General features: G+C 50.0%; 1 protein-coding gene across 2 annotated transcripts in view; it reads left to right on the top strand.

Annotated features, from left to right (window-relative positions):
* KY (kyphoscoliosis peptidase) overlaps positions 1-9006 on the top strand; it is a 61618-nt gene extending 52612 nt beyond the window's left edge. Inside the window, exons 8-10 of one of the 2 annotated variants that reach the window (XM_006846597.1) lie at positions 1293-1481; positions 2794-2984; positions 7658-9006. In XM_006846597.1, the coding sequence (XP_006846660.1) occupies positions 1293-1481; positions 2794-2984; positions 7658-8553 (1276 nt within the window). In that variant the 3' untranslated portion in view covers positions 8554-9006. The remainder of the gene's footprint in view (positions 1-1292; positions 1482-2793; positions 2985-7657) is intronic. The other variant, XM_006846596.1, reaches the window with a different exon arrangement.
* The last annotated feature ends 7018 nt before the right edge of the window (positions 9007-16024 follow it).

Below are 16024 nucleotides of genomic sequence, written 5' to 3'. Positions count from 1 at the left end.
CACTCACAAGCTTTAAGACCCCAGTCACTACTCACCAAAGTTTGATGTAGAATATTGTCTTTGTGAACTTTGTCATGCCACCTGACCTTGATGTCTCCTGAGACTATGGTCCTGAGCCTGCAGGCTCAGCTACTCACTGAAGGAAATGTGTCTTGAGGAACGGGTACCTTTCCCCAATTCACACGAAGGCCCCAGAAGGGTTAACATGGGATGCCCCTAGGTCAGTTTTTACACTCTGTCCCCTCAGCTGCCAGAAAGAAGATAGGACAGCTGAGGAGAAATGACTCTCAAATGGAGACCCTGAGCCTCTGGACACCCTAGGCTGCTTGGAGTGGACCGCATTTGAGGCCTGTGACCTTTCCAAGGGTTTGGCTGTGGCTTTGGGGCTGTGTCCAGAGTTCAGATCTGGGCCTCAGGGTTATAGCTACAAGCACCAGTTTCTATGTAATCCCAAGAGGTGACTCATGGTTCCTCCCACTGTCTAGACACCCAGAAAGCGGTGTCCCTTATGAGTGAACAGTGAGGGGATCCACTTCCAAGGGAGCCCTAAAAGTCAGCTTGTCTGCTCAGCATTTCCACTTCCTGCAGAACAGCTACAGGGGACACCCAAGGCAGACAGAGAATGACCTTAATGCCCTCAGGGCCCTGGCATCAGGTTTACAGAGTACAGACCCAAGTGATCCTGATATGGGATGGAGACCTTGATTTGCCTGCCCCTGGGTCCAGGCAAACACAACCCCTCTTTCTGTTTCCAGACTACCCTTGAGCAGTCCAAACATAAAGCAAGAAGATTTTTTCTGGCCCCTAATGTCCAGCACTCCTCTGATACCCACCCAGGTCACCTAGTCATAAATTCTCAGTCACATACTCACAGATTTACACCGCGCTCGTTCCTCCAATGACTTCGCAGCCCTATGTGCAGATTGTGTTCCAAGAACATCATGACTTCCCCACTTCCCCTAATCTTGAAGTGTTCCTCACTGCGGAACCCCATTTTCCTTCTGAATAGTGATTCACAGGCAAACTCTGGGGAGAAACATTTCAGAAATGAGTTGTAAGTCTCAAGGTGGGAGGGACCTCAGGGACTGCAGCCATCCCTCAGTGTGGCCCCCAGTCACTGGGGATAAAAACCTTCAAGGCTGTCTATGTGCTAGTGTGTGAAAGGTCGGAAGGAAAGACACAGACACTGACATCTGAAAGACATCAATCATGCCTGAGGCCTGGGGCCACACAGAGTCCTGTAAGGCCCACCTCAGTGGAACAACCTCTCAGGCCCCCTGTCTTGCCCCCAGGATCGCTGGTGTGCAGTGCATGACAGTGGCTGGCTACTCCAAGGGCTTTGGCTACCAAACGGGACAGAGCTTCTCAGGGGAATTCGACCACGCCTGGAATGCTGTGTACCTGGAGGGACAATGGCACCTGGTGGACAGCACCTGGGGCAGTGGCATGGTGGACAAGACTACTTCCAAATTCACCTTCCTGTAAGTACCTGACTCAATTCTGCTGGCCGTATGGTTAGTGGAAATGGGGAATGTTCAAAGCTGAAGGAGGGAACAGGTAGGAAAGAACTGGGGAGAGAGAGGTAGAGCCTGGTTGACCCCGACCTGGCTGTTAGTTCACCCCCTTACAGATAGACCAAGTCCACAGGCTTATGGGGGACCCATAGATTTTTTCCACCTCATTTTCCCCGACCTCAATTCCTCTGCCTCCCTATAGCTTCGGTTGTCTGCAGTTCCCTTCCCGCCTTTAGCCCTTTGACTGTTATTACTGTGTATCCGCTGGCTGCCTCACCTCAGTGGTCCTCCTCTCTGAGCTCAATGAGGCCCCATCACATCTCTGAGAAAGGGGCGATGGCTTTGTGGGGAGAGTGCTATCCTGGGACAGAGTCCCTGTGAGCCATACTGGGGCAGGGTGTTAGTGGAGAGAGGGGAGCAAGGGGGTTTGCCAAGCCTGCTGGGCCACTTCTGTCCTCTGACCACCCCTGCCTTGAAGTAAGGTCATAGCCTTCATCTAAGGTCACTTAAACCTGGACCACAGTGTCCATCTGCTGCTCAGATTCCTTTGTATTCAGAAAAAAATTAGTGTTTCCCATAATTTTAAAATCTTGGAGTTGAAACCTTAACACTCCCCAACACACATCAAATACATGCCCAGTGTGTGGGGTCATAGAGCTCATGCTGGTCCCACAGACTCACAGATACGCTTCTGCCCTGCCGTGAGCTCTGAACACCGATTGCCTTTGGCCCAGTGAGGCATCACACCATCTCAGAACAAGACTCCTATTCTTGCTCTTGCCCTTCAGGGAGCCACTGAAGGCCTCTCAACTGCAAGGCACAGACTGTGATAGAAGTTGCTGCCAGGCAGGGAGGTGTGGATGGAGGAAGTGGACTCTACAGCTTTTCCTCCCTGCAGTCTCACAAGTCCACTGTCTGACACCTGGTCTCCAGGTTACCCCTTTGCTCCTTTTACATTTCTGTTTGGCTTTGAAAGGAGGGAGAACTTTCTCCATCAGACCCCTTAGGATGTTCAGAGTGACCCACAGTTGTGGGCTATGGTTTTCTCTTAGAAGTGACCTCAGACCTTGCCTTGGCACCTATCTCTGGAAGCATCCATCAAAGACCAGAAGTGGTACCTCTTCCTGCTGGAAGTGTAGGGAGAACCTCCAGGTGTGTTAGCCAAATGGAGGTCCCCTACAGAACACCTTCTGCAGAGTTGGTGAGGGTTGGTCAGACCTGCTCTCTGTAGCAGCTGCTTACCCCATATGGCTACTCACCAGCATTTCCCCCACTCTAGTTACAATGAATTCTACTTCCTCACACACCCTGCACTGTTCATCGAGGACCATTTCCCAGACAACAAGAACTGGCAACTGCTAAAACCTCCTCAATCTCTGAGGCAGTTCGAGAACAGCATGTATCACAAGAGTGAATTCTACAACAAGGGGATGCTGAGTGCCCATCCAGAGACCTCCACAATCAGAACAGGTAAACCTGGAACAGGCAGCTGGAGTGGGCAGCAGGGATGTGCAGCCTGGTCCTGTCTGGAGGAGTCTGGGCCACACAGGACTGCCCTCAGGGCCCCAGGCATGACCTGTGAGCACAGTGGCAGGCCTGTATGTGTGGGTGGGTTGCAGACCACTAGAGCAGCAAGGCATGATGCAGGCACAGGTCCCATTTGTAGAAGCAGATGCCAGTCACTCCAGCAGAAGCCAAGAAGGGATGTGTTGGGTGGCCACAAGTTTGCCTCATGCCTGAGGGCTGGACATACAGGCTGACCTGTGATGGGGGCTAGGATGGGTGGTGGGTCACAGCTCATCAAGCAAAGAAAAGGACTGGTTCAGCTCTGGCTTCCCATGCCCTCCCAGTTCAAGTACCCAACAAGCTGACAAACCAAACTCTTGGCAGAGAGACTGCATTGGCCAATGAGCAAGTACCTGTGCATTAATGATCTAACCAGTTGGTCGAGGAAGGCATGGGCCTCCCAGGATGAGGAAGGCTAGGGGAGGCTTCTGAGGGAGGTGTCTGCTGAGCCTTGTCCTGGGAGATGGAGAGGTACAGGCAGAGAGAACAGAGGAGGGGAGACACCGCAGGAACCCCTACCTCCAGGCCTCAGCATCCCTAGTCAGGCCTCCACGGTGCCCCTCCCGAACTGCCTTGGAGAAGAGCCTTGCAGGTTCAGATGGGATACCTTTCATCTGTCAGTCTTCCTGGACCCTCCTCCCTGCTTCCCTACTGAAGACAGAGTCTAGCTTTTCCTAGGGAGCTTCACTGGTGCTGAGCAAGGCAGAACAGGTTTAGCTGGCCCCCATGTTGTTAAGTGCCATCGAGTTGGTTCTGACCCATAGTGATCCTGAACAGGGTTTCTGAGGCTGTAAATCTTTACGGGAGCAGAAAGCCTCATCTTTCTCCCAAAGAGCAGCTGGTAGTTTCGAACTACTGACCTTGCGGTTCGCAGCCTGATTCGTAACCACTACGCTACCAGAGCTCCTGGCCCTCATGGCTGGCCCCAATTCCACCTCCCCATTGGAGTCTTCCATGGGCATATTCTGAGACATATGGAGGGGAGCATCCCCAAAGGCCCAGCACCATGGGTCTCACAATGCTTTCTCCAGAGAACTGTGCTTTATGCATCCCCAGAGCCTCGATGCGTGAGCATGCCACAGAGCACTCTCCCACACCTCAGCCAAGTACTGCCTGTCTGTACCATCTCTGCCACCAGGGGGCCTCCATACATCCAGGACAGAGGCCATTAGCACAGAGGACCTGTGAAAGCCCCACCCTACAGCATGGAGTAAGGGGGCAGCCAGGGAGCCAGTTAGTTCCAGTGAACATGGCCCATTCACCTCACAGTGGTTTCCTTAACCAAGTTGCTAAGCTCTCACATACTTTTAAAACCACAAATACCTGGCAGCTCCTGCTGCTAAAATAACAGCCTGAGGTTGCACCCTTTGAGAATCCTTTCACTGCATGCACATCAGATAGAGAACCTGCTTTGTCTGTTGTAGACCATCAGCCACAGCAGAATCACCAGACCACACCTACATAAAACAAATGCCATTGAATTGAGTTGGCATCTTCAAGAGATAAACATGCTAATTTTTGTCAGATTTCTTAATTTATTTTGTTGTTTGTTGTTTTCGTGCCATTAAGTCAGTTCCAGCTCATAGCAACTCTGTATGGGATTGCCAAGGAGCGACTGGTGACTTTGAACCACCAATCTTGCAGTTGAAACTGACCTTGCTGTCCAGTGCTTATCCTATAGCACCACACCAGGCCTCTTAATTCATTTTGTTGTTGTTGCTGTGTGCCACCAGGATGTTGTTGTTAAGTGCCTTGGAGTCAGTTCCAACTCATAGCGACCCTGTATAGGGTGTCTGAGGAGCAGCTGGTAATCTTGAACTGCTGATATTGTGATTCAAAAAAACTGACCTTGCAGTCCAGTGCATTAACCCACAGCACCACACCAAGACGCTAATGGTAGCATAAAATTTGATTCCATATTTGTAATATGTATTCAAAGGATATTTAATTATTTGTAGCTAAATAGGCTAAGGGTGGGTCTGGGGAAGAAGCGAAAAAGGGAAACTGAAATGGGCAAAAGGACAGAGAAGGAAGAAGACACAGAGTAGGGAAGTAGGGAGCCAAGGAGGCCGGGAAAGAGAGGAGCTCATAGGGACCCTACAGGGGATACCGAGTGGTCACCAGTCCTGGTCATTCACAACACGCCTTTGCCAAGAACCTTCTAGGCCAGCTACCATGGCCAGGCATTAAGGACAAGGCAAGAAAAGAGACTGACTGAGCCCAGTCCCCTAGAGCCCCCAGCTCAGCAGGGAAGACAGACAAGACACAAAAAGACATCATTAACATCACAACCAAGACAAGTCCCTGTGGAGAAGAGACCCAGGGGCTAGGAGAGGGGCTCCCAGCACGCTCTAGCTCTTCTGAGAAGATTGTGAAAGGCCCCTCTGTAGTCAGAAGTTGTAAGTTGGAGTCTTACCTAGGGCTGCAGGGAAGACATGGGGAGGGGAAAGCATTAGAAAAAGAGGAAACAAAGTGTGTGAGGGGCCGAGGCATGGAAAGTGAGGCCATTCTGGGACTGCAAGAATGAAGGCACTCACTGATGCTGGCACAGAACCCGCCTCAATTTGGTCTCCAGTTTGCTGGGAGCCATGAATGGCCGCAAGCACAGAAGTGACCCTATGGGCCTTTTCACAGGAGTCCTCAGGCTGTTGTGTGCAGGTGCTAGCTGAGGATCCAAGCCCCAATATGAGTCATACAGAAATTCAGACCTCACTGTAGAAGGGAGACCTACTCACAGTCAATGCTGGTGCAAGATGGATCAGGACAGGGACGGTGAGGAGTCCAGGGGCTGAGTTAGAAGAGAAAAGTCCCAGCCAGGAGGGAAATACAGACCCTGTTATTCTCTGTCACTTGCTTTGTTACCATGGGACAGATGTGCTTCAAAGTGGCTGATGGCAGTGGAGGATGTAGACAAAGGAAACAGCACTAAAGCAGGACAAACCCCTACAACTAGTGTAACAGACAGGAGAGGAGTGGCAGTGGAAATGGGACAGTGTGCTCAGAGAGGTGGGGGAGCAGGCTGGGTGCACCAGCCCCAGAGGACTCCCAGGAGGGAGTCACCAGCACAGCAGCATCTCCAAGGTCTGAGAGACCTGTTTCTTAGGAAATCACTGAAGACGCTGGTGAGTAGGGGCAGATGTCATATTTCAGAGAGCTACCAGGTGAAATGAGTCCTTGGGTAGTGTAAATGGTTAATGCACTCGTCTGCCAAAAGGTTGGAGGTTCAAGTCCACCCAGAGTTGCCTGCAAAGAAAGTCCTGGCAATCTGATGAAAGTCCTATAGAGTTGAACTCTGACACACATGGGGTGGATATGAGTCAGAATAGACTCATATCTGGATTTTTTGTCATTCTTGGTTAAGAAGATCTAGAGACAGTAGGGAGGGTTCACTCACTTGAGTTGTTATAAAGTACCATCGAGTCGGTTCCAAATCATAGCGATCCCCCTGTACCAGGTTTCCAAGCTGCAGCTGGTGGATTTAAACAGCTGACCTTGTAGTTCACAGTTGAGTGTTGTGAGAATATAAAGTGAGTGATGAGTTGGCAGGAAAGCCTTTGAGATGAAGGCTCCCTATGAAGAAGGTAGATGGGAGAGGGTCGATACAAGTTCCCATCCCTGCCCTGCAGACCAAGTGTGGGGATTCTCTGTGCCTCAAGCTAAGAGTTGGCATTAAGAGAAGTAGCCTAACAGCTTGCAGTCATAGGCGTCATGGCAGACTAGAAAGAAATCCTCAGGGACTGGGCCCTGGAGTCCAGGCATGACTCAGTCTCCCCAGCAGGACCAGATGGTTGGCTCCTTCCGTTGCACTCACCCTTGTAAGAGGCTGGGGAGACTGGGTGGGATCTGCTTCTGAGGGAAATGCAAGGAGAAGCCCTCAGGGAAGCCACTTTTCTCCCAGTAATCCTGCAAGGTAGGAAGGAGGGGTCAGGTGCATGAATACTCTTGGACTGCAAAGACCAGAGACCTGACCACCTATCCCTGAGAAACAATGAGGGCAGAAAGAGACAAAAGAGCAGAGCAAGGGGAGAGGCAGAGGAAGCTTTGGTACAAAAGACTCTCCTGTCTGGCCACTGACTCTCCACAGTTCAGTTCCAGAAGCATGGCTAAGACATGCCTGTGTGAGAATTCCAGCACTGGGGGAGGCAGGATAGAGACCCCACTCCCTGAGCACTGTCTGAGCGTGTCAAGCAATTTCTAAAGTAGAGTGTTGGCATGAGCTGTTAACACTACAGTGAACTAGAAGAAGCAGTGTGAACGCAACACGTAAGGAACCCAGATGATAAGCCCTTTGACCCTCTTCCATCAGGGTTTCAGGACCAGGCTTAGCCTACCAGCAGCTTTCTTTTAGTGTGAGTCACTGGGTAGGATGTGTCCGGTTTCCCTTGAGAGCCCCAGCTTCCAGCTTTCTGGAGGAGAACTTCCTAAAGGGAGTCTACATGTGCTGCATTTGTCAGTCACAGTGAAAGGAATTACACCATGGAAATGGGCACACTACCCATCAGGCTTTCAGAAAGACAGGTGAACGTTTACCTGCACTCTTGAACCTGTCTCACCTGGCCCTGGCCTTCTCCCCACAGTGAACGGGAAGGCTGCGATCACCATTGAGAGCTGTGCCCCTACCCTCTTCATGTTTATGCTCAATGGCAAGCAGGAACATGGCCTGCTGAGCCTCAGGAAGAACGGGATGAAGTTGGAGGTGTACCCCCCAACCATGGGCACGCACAAGCTGCAGATCTTCGCCAAAGGCAGCTCTGAGATCTACAGCTCAGTGCTGGAGTACACCCTCAAGTGCAACTATGTGGACTTCGGGGCCCAGCTGCCCACTGAGCTGCACCAGCCTGTGGGGCCCAGTTGGTTCTCGGAGCAGATGGGTATCATGAAACCCTCTCACCCTGACCCCATCATTCACACCAGCGATGGGCGCTGCTCCATCAGCTTTGGCGTGGACGAGGACATCAGCATCCTAGCCTCCCTGCACGGGGACGATGGCTCCATCACTGAGGAGACACAGAGGCGCTACATCTTCCAGCTGCACCGAGAGAAGCGGACAGAGCTGAAAGTCCAGCTGCCCCACGCCGGCAAGTTTGCCCTGAAAATCTTTGTCAAGAAAAGGCAGGAACCTGGCAACTATGTCTTTGTCTTCAATTACCTCCTGTGCTGCACCAACACCAAGGTAAACTGGCCCATGTTCCCCGAGAGCTTTGGCAACTGGGGGCAGGACAATGAGCTGCTGGAGCCTTTGTTGGGTGTACTTCCTGCCAACCGGAATGTCCAGTTCAAATTGAAGCTCCATGGTATTGCAAAGGCCCTAGTGAAAGGGCAGGACACATGGCCCCTCACCCTGAACCACGAGGGCTACTGGGAGGGCAGCTGCAGCACAGCTGGCTGTGAAGAAATCTATGTCATGGTGCTGGAGAATGCCAACCACAACTTCTACTCCTACATCCTCAAATACCAAGTCAACGCCCAGTAAGGGGCTGGGCTCCGGGCCTGGAGCCCCTGCCACACCCTCCCACAGAGCCAAGGCCAGGCCACCCAGGGAGGACCCCAGGGAAGAGGAAGAGCCCTGGACACATCTGAGTCTGCATGAAATCACTTCTAGGCCTCTGCTTTCGTCTCCTGCTCCGCTGCAGGAACTGTGTGTGCTGTTTGTGTTCTGATGGATGCACACAGAAAGTGCACGATGACAGGGGACAGAGACAAAGGCCCTTTAGAAGAAAAGGTGCTATGTAAATCCAAGGTATTGTAAACTGTCTGTCACTGCCCAGGTGCCCCTTCTTGTACAGATGCTGATGCTGCTGTTGTGTTTATTAGGTTGATGTGGGAATGCAGGGATATGACCAGAGCTGAAAGCTTATCACACCATAGAGTGTGAATCTCCCTCTGTGCCCAGAGGGATGGGATTTGCAAGGCCAGGCATCCTTGAGCCATACAGCCCCTTTCAAGTCTCAACAGGGTATTTCTTGACAACTCCTGGACCCCAGGCTACAGTGAGCTGTCATATTTTCCCAGACCTGTCTGTCTTCCCCATTCCCTTTGTCTCTAAAGCCTCTTCTTGGTCTTCAAGAGCCCTAAAAGGTGTGGAGAAGAAGCTCCCAGACTCACCATTGGCTATAGGCTGATCACCTCCCAAAGTAATCCCAGGAGAAGTGTGGAGAGGCTCCAAAGCAAAGAGTACCCAGTGTCCCTTCATGGGGGTCCTGGGTGGGAGCTGGGGGACTGAGGGACTGTGCTCTTTAGAGAAGCAAATAGGGGCTGTCAGTGCTAAGCGAAGGGGAGTCAGGCAGGTGTCCAGCCTTGAGCCTTGCTTCAGCCCCTGCCCTTCAGACAGTCAGGCGTGAGCAGTGCATATGTGGCAGTAACAAAGAGGCTTATGGGATAATGGGGCTTTATCTGCCCCCAAAGAGTCCCTACCAGCAAAAGCTACTGCTAGTGCCACCTCAACCTGCCCTGGGAGCAGTTTTACCCTTGTCCCTGAAGAAAAGTCCTTCATCCCTTTCTCTGTGGAAAGAGACCCCCAGAGTCCCATCCTTCTATGGAAACAGTTCAGGATACCTTGCTTGCTCAGACCTAAGAAGGCCCCACTGCCCAGCTGACCCACAGCAGAGCCTACGGCCAGCGTTGCCATGGAAACAGTGAAAAGGCTGTTTTCAGCAAGGGCAGGGGAGAGAAAGGATGAAGATAGGTTCGCAAGGCCGCTGCAACACCAACCCTGCACCAAGAGACACCTCGGAGTGGTCACTTCTCCGTTTCTCGGCTCGGCTGCCTTTCCTGGAGCCCCTCCCATGCTGTGTGGGCCCCTGATAGTCACATCTGCCACAAAGCAATTCCCCAGGCCCCAGGCAGGAACCCCCCAGAGATTCCATAGCTTCCTCAGAGCCTCCTCCACCCAGTCATCTTCTCCAATCATTGTACAAGACGCTAGCTAGGGTGAGGTGGGCTGCCAGAACAGTCCCAAGCCTGTCGGTACTTTCAGGATCTGCACATAGCAACTCTTCATCCCCTACAGTCCCCCGCTCCCTGGAGCTGGCCCAGAGCCACGCCCCAGAGTGTCCATCCTCTGCCCAGCTTGGGGCAGCAACCCAAAAGGAGCATTCCCCCTGGTGGGCTGAGCTGCCCTGGCCCGTGTCCAGCGCCCTCTGACGACTCCGCCACCCAGGCCCCTGTGCTACACGTCACTCACGCCTGAAAATGCATAAAGGCCGGAGAGGCGGAACCGTGCGCAGCACCACAGGGAAATAGGTGCGATTTTACACCCTCCAAGCAGCCTTTTCTCACGCCTTTGGTTTTTATGGGCTGGAAGAAATGTGCCGTGTTTCATCAAGATAATATGCCTCCCATGACTCCTGTCACTCAATGGACTCAGGGCTTGGGGCCGTTGCAGACATTATCGCTACTGCTGCCGAGAGTGCCACTCGTCTTTCAAACAAACAAAATTAATACATTCTGTAGCGTGCAGAGGACGCCACCCAGCAAAAATAGGAGCTGTCGGAGAACCAGAGACATGCCGCCATCTCAGAGCATCCTCACGCCCCTCCTCCGTGATTTAACCAGGCACCCTCTTTGTAAAGACAGCTGTAGGCACAGTCAGAAAATCACCTGCATTTCTTTCCAGTGAAGTAAAAATACATGAAATAAAATCCAATCTTCATGAATTTTTACACGCATGCTGCTCAGGGTAGACATTCGGGTCTGCATTTTGAAACCTTTTATTTAAATACGATCTTTGTTTGCCAGTCGACGGGTCCACGACGCCAGTGGAATGGCACGGGCGCCCCCTGGTGCCCAAAATGCGACACTGCCGGTCTGCGAACCTCGGTGCGGCCGGACTCACCGGGCTTTTACGCAGAACCTGAAAAATGCTATGGAGTTGTCGATACTAAATTGACTGGCTGCGCTGCCGCACTTCTCAGTGCTTCCTTGTGTGTTCCCCAAGCACATGTTTGTCCCGCTCGAACTGCAAAGGGAGGCTTGGGGGCTGTTTGGCATCATGAGAGGACGTGGAATGTGGTAAGAATTAGATTTTTTGTCCAGGAACACTGGACATGGCTCAATGGGGACAGCTTGGATCACAGTCATTACTATGTCAATGAAGGATTGAAACTGATCAAACTCAGAGCATTTGGCCCTTCTATTCCCCCTTACCCCCAAAGACTAGCAAGTCTAGCTCAGCAGCCTTCACCACCCACAGGGAGAAGACTGTAGAGGGCAAAGGAGATTGAGGGCATGGAGAGAAAGAGGGGTTGCCACCACAACTACAATTCACTTCTTTGCTGCTTGTTTCAGAAATGCCGCCAGCACCCCTAGACTCTGTTTCAATCTGATTATGATCATTTGGAGCCCCCCATATGTTACATTGTACCAACTAGACAAACTCCCCACAGCCTGCTGAGATTAAAAAGGAGATAAATAGATTAATTGAAGCATGAAGGATTTAGACTAGACATAAAGAACTATTTCCTGTTATTAAGAAAAATTTTGTGAAACCTGCTTCATCAAGGACTTAAAAAGTAGAAAAGTGTTCCCTGTGGCCTGGGTTTTGGGATGCTGTGCTAACCGGGACTATTTTCTCTCCAAACCAATTAATCCTCAGCATGCACTGGTTCACCGGCAGCAAACGCAGGGTTAAAGATACTGCCACGTGGCTTGCTGTTGGCAAAGTATTCAGAGGCCATGTGCATCGGTGTCCCCCAAAGTCTTATCTGACTAAGTAGCTGGAAACCTTAAGATGTGATTCCTTTTCACAATGTGTACCTTGAGTTGTGTGGGCCGGTGGCTGTGGAACCGTATGCTTTCCCCCACATTGTTGCTGGTGTTGTTTTTCAATAAAATTTATATTCATTTTTATCCAACAATGTAATTATCGATTCATTCTTATCACTGATCTTGCAAGGAAAGGAGAGGGGGGAAAAGTAAAAAAAAAAACAAAAAAACACTTTCATGTTCAAAGGGAGCCATAGGGAGGTGGGGGGCGGAATCAATGTCCTAGCTATATGAATTTGGTGGTGAGATGCAAATGGGATGTCAGGCAAATCACTATTTCATATTAAAGAAAACATGATTAGGTTAACCCTAGCCCCCTCTGGTTCACAGGCCTTTGAAGAAAGAACGTGAAGACAATGTTTTTTTCATTGAGCCTTGTTTAACTTGAAAACTGTTTTAAGTCAATTCCCATTTCTTTCTTTCTTTTTTTCCCCCTTTTTAGGTGAGAGGGGAAAAAAAAAAAAAAAAGATGTACCCAGAAATGCCTATCTGCTATTTAAAACAAGTATCTAAGTATATATTTCTTCCTATTCATATACATGTGAAAACTTCCCAGCAGGTTATTCATCATTTCGACATTTAGGGAAGCACAGAAAATGAAAACCTGGACCCCTCTGAGAAGTTGCCGTCACCATGGTATCTACCTCTCTCATAGATGTAGTGTGACGGATAAAACACACACACACACTCAAATCTGACCTCGCCAGGTCCGTTAGTCCTAAAGTCACAAAAAGGGGGCCTTACATGCTTCTCCTGCGGTAGAAAGACCAGAGTCCTTACTGCCTCTTTTTGATGAAAGAAAGTCAGAAGAAGTAGCCTTCATTCAGCACATTAGAAGGAGAAACCCTTCAGTTATTAGAACTGTCTGAAAATACCAAGCCCAAGGCTGGAAAGGATGTCCTTCCGGTCCGGAGACTTTGTGATGCTGTGTCTCTATGAACAGATGCCGGCAGGTGGTGGGCCTGGGATTGTCAGTTCCGGGACATCTGAAGGGCCCTGCTGTGTTAAGAGCCTGCCTCAAGAGGTCCCGCTGCCGACCACTCTGCTGACCCACTCTTGCCTGAGGGAAAGGGGCTGGAGAAAGCCCAGCAGAGGGGCCAGAGGGGACAACAGCCTTGACAGAATGTTGGTTCTCTGTGATTTTGTTTTCAGATGTAAAGAAAATTTGAATCAGGCAGCTGCTGGGATGTTCTCACTTGGGTGTCCCACAAGAATATCTGAGTCTAAAAGAGACTGAACTGAAGTCATTGTTCTCTCACCAAAATGCCTCCAACTCCTTCTGGATTCCAAACTCAATAAATGAATTTCCATCTGTCCAAGTGCCTGAGTCAGACTCCCAGTGGTCCCTCCTTTATTCCCAGAACCTGGTCCATTCCAGACACTTTTATAACTGACCTCCTCTTCCCAACTCCACTTCCACTCCAATTCTCAGAGCCTTTGCCCTCCTTCAGGCCTACTCATCTCTCAGCCAGACAGCTGTGACCGTCTTCTGTGATGATATGAAACCTCACACACCCCATCGCAGTGTGTATTTATCTCTCCTAGAAACACAGGATGTGGCACCGTAGGATAAGCACTCATACTCAAGGTCAGTGGTTCAAACTCACCAGCCACTCCTTGGAAACCCTTTACAGGGTTGCTATGAGTCAGAACCAACTCGATGGCTCACAGCAACAACAACAACATAGACTTTCAGGGAAAGCCTTCCAGAAGCTCACCATCTCTGGAGAAGGCATAATTTGTGCCAGGCATTTATAGAAAATGTTTTCATCTTGAGGCTGGAAAAACAGTCTTCTCCAATCTCTGAACTTTAAAGAGTCCTGGTGTGGCACTGTGGGATAAGCTAACTGCAAGGTCAACAGTTCAAACCCAACAGTTACTCCTCAGAAACCCTATACAGGGGAGTTGCTATGGGCCCAGGGGTGGAGCCCAGGTTGAAGATGAATAAAATTCACCTTGTAAAGTCAGGATCTCTCCATCCATGACTCACTGTTCATTTATTGTCCATCATAACCAACAAGAATATCGATCACATGTTCACGTGTTCCTAGTGCTGCCATAACAAAATACCACAAGGTATTTCTTCAAATAACAGAAATTTATTTTCTCACTGTCCTGGAGGCTAAAAGTCCAAACCAGGTTTTTAGCCATGTCAGTTCTCCATGGGCCTCTCCCCCAGTTTCTGGTGGCTTCTGGCAGTCCTTGGTGGGTTTTGCTTCTTATAGTTGCAGCTACTCCATTGTCACATTATGTCCCCACCCCCGTGTGTGGACCTGTGTCTGTACTCCCCACTATAATACACCACTCAGAAGGAACTGGGTTTAGGTTCTGTCCTAATCCAGTATGACCTCATTAATCTGACAAAAGAAAACTCCTATTTCCAAACAGGGTCACATTCACAAGTACAGGGGTTAGGACTTCATTATGTTATTTCGGGGCCACAATTCAATCCATAATAGAAGAGACTCCAGATCTTACTGCCTCTGCACAAGAAGAATGTGTCCTCCAAGGGCCCACTTAAAAGGTGCTGTGGTCTAATTTGATGGAGTGAGTGTCTCCTTTACTTCTCCTTGGCCTCTTCTTTCTTGTGTCCCTTCTCAACATCGAACCTGGAGGATCTCCCCGTAGTAAAACCTTGTCAATGGCTTCCAATTGCCTATGGAACGGGGTTCCATCTCCTGCTCTGGCCTCTTGCTGTCTTCTTTACCTTGTCTCCAATGACACTCCAAGAGAACCCCTTTGTAACCCTCACATGACACCAGACAGGCCTTCACACAGACCACCATGCTTTCCCACATGCTGTTCCCTCTCACCAGGATACCCTTCCCTCCCTCTCAGTTTGTATCATCAGGGACCAGGGTCAGTCCCGCCATTTCTGCAAGACATTCCACTGCCCAACCCCACGTACAATTATCGGACCATCTTCCATGTCCACTATGAACTCAGTCAACTCATCTGTTAATTCAGCACTTTCTATCTTATTCTGCGAATAAAGTGGTGCTTAGAGATTTCATCCACTAGCTTGTGAATTCCTTAAACACAGATACTTTGCTTTTCCTCCTTGGCACAAAAGTAGTTGATAAAAGCTTGGTAAGTATTTCATTGGGAAAACTGAGAGAAAATAGACGAGGCCAGAGAAGTAACATAATTCTGTGGTCCAGCATTTATCAAAGTGGGTTCCCACTTGCCAGGACTGGCCCTTGTGCCTTTGGCCCAACTCTGGACACCATTGCCTGAACTGTGAGAGGAGGAGAACCTAAGAGGCTCCCTGGGGGAGAAACACAACCTCAGAAAAAGGCTAGGAACCTGGGGTGCAGAAGAGATACCAGAATGACCAATTCTCTAGTTGTTTGGAAGTCTTTGCATGGAACACTAGATTAAGAAGAATTCTGCGGTCACATCTGAACCCAGTGGGAAAGAGTGTTGTGATTAACTAGCACTCCATAGACACTGGATTGAAGGGTGGGATGTGCCATGTATTCGTCAATCCAGACTTCAAGTCAGCCAAATCAGGACTGAGGTCAAAAGAGCAGAGGCTGCTGTCTAGATGAGCATGTGACTGTTGGTTTTCCTGCAACCTAGACCACTGCCAACCATAAGTCCTTACTGCCTCTGGGATCCAACAGGGTTCCACCCAATATACCCCTTGAAGCACACGATGGAAGTGTGCATGCTAGCAAATCTCACGTACTAGCCCATTTCTGTTATTGAAACAGTGCTTTACATTTAGCATAAGTGATCAGTTCATTTTTATCAGAGGACATTGATTTCTCATTTTGAAAATGAAGTAACAGATCCCTGGATTATTTACGTGACTGTTGACCAAAATGGCTGTTAAATTACAACATCCTTAATAGTCGTTTCCTTTCCCCCCGCATAACTAGAAAGTGTTTGCACAGCAGAGAGTGCCTTGGCCCCAGTGGGAAATGTATATTTACAGGAAACAAAAAATTGCCCCCTGGTGGAAGTGCTGGAGTTATTTGACCCCAGAAAGCTAGTAGGGCTTGGGCCATCTACCAATCTCGGAGCCCTGAGCATGGGCCGAGATGGCTTGGTTTCCATCAGGGGAGTATGGCTGACTGATTCCATGACACAAGGAATCAGCCGTCATTCCATTCTGGCTGAGCGGGAACCCAGGCCGTGACACCTCCCTCCCCATACCCCCCAGTGTGGCAGGGAGG

Source organism: Chrysochloris asiatica, unplaced genomic scaffold, assembly GCF_000296735.1.
Source record: "Chrysochloris asiatica unplaced genomic scaffold, ChrAsi1.0 scaffold00028, whole genome shotgun sequence".
Taxonomy (NCBI): Eukaryota; Metazoa; Chordata; class Mammalia; order Afrosoricida; family Chrysochloridae; genus Chrysochloris; species Chrysochloris asiatica.
This window is presented reverse-complemented; position numbering and strand designations above follow the sequence as displayed.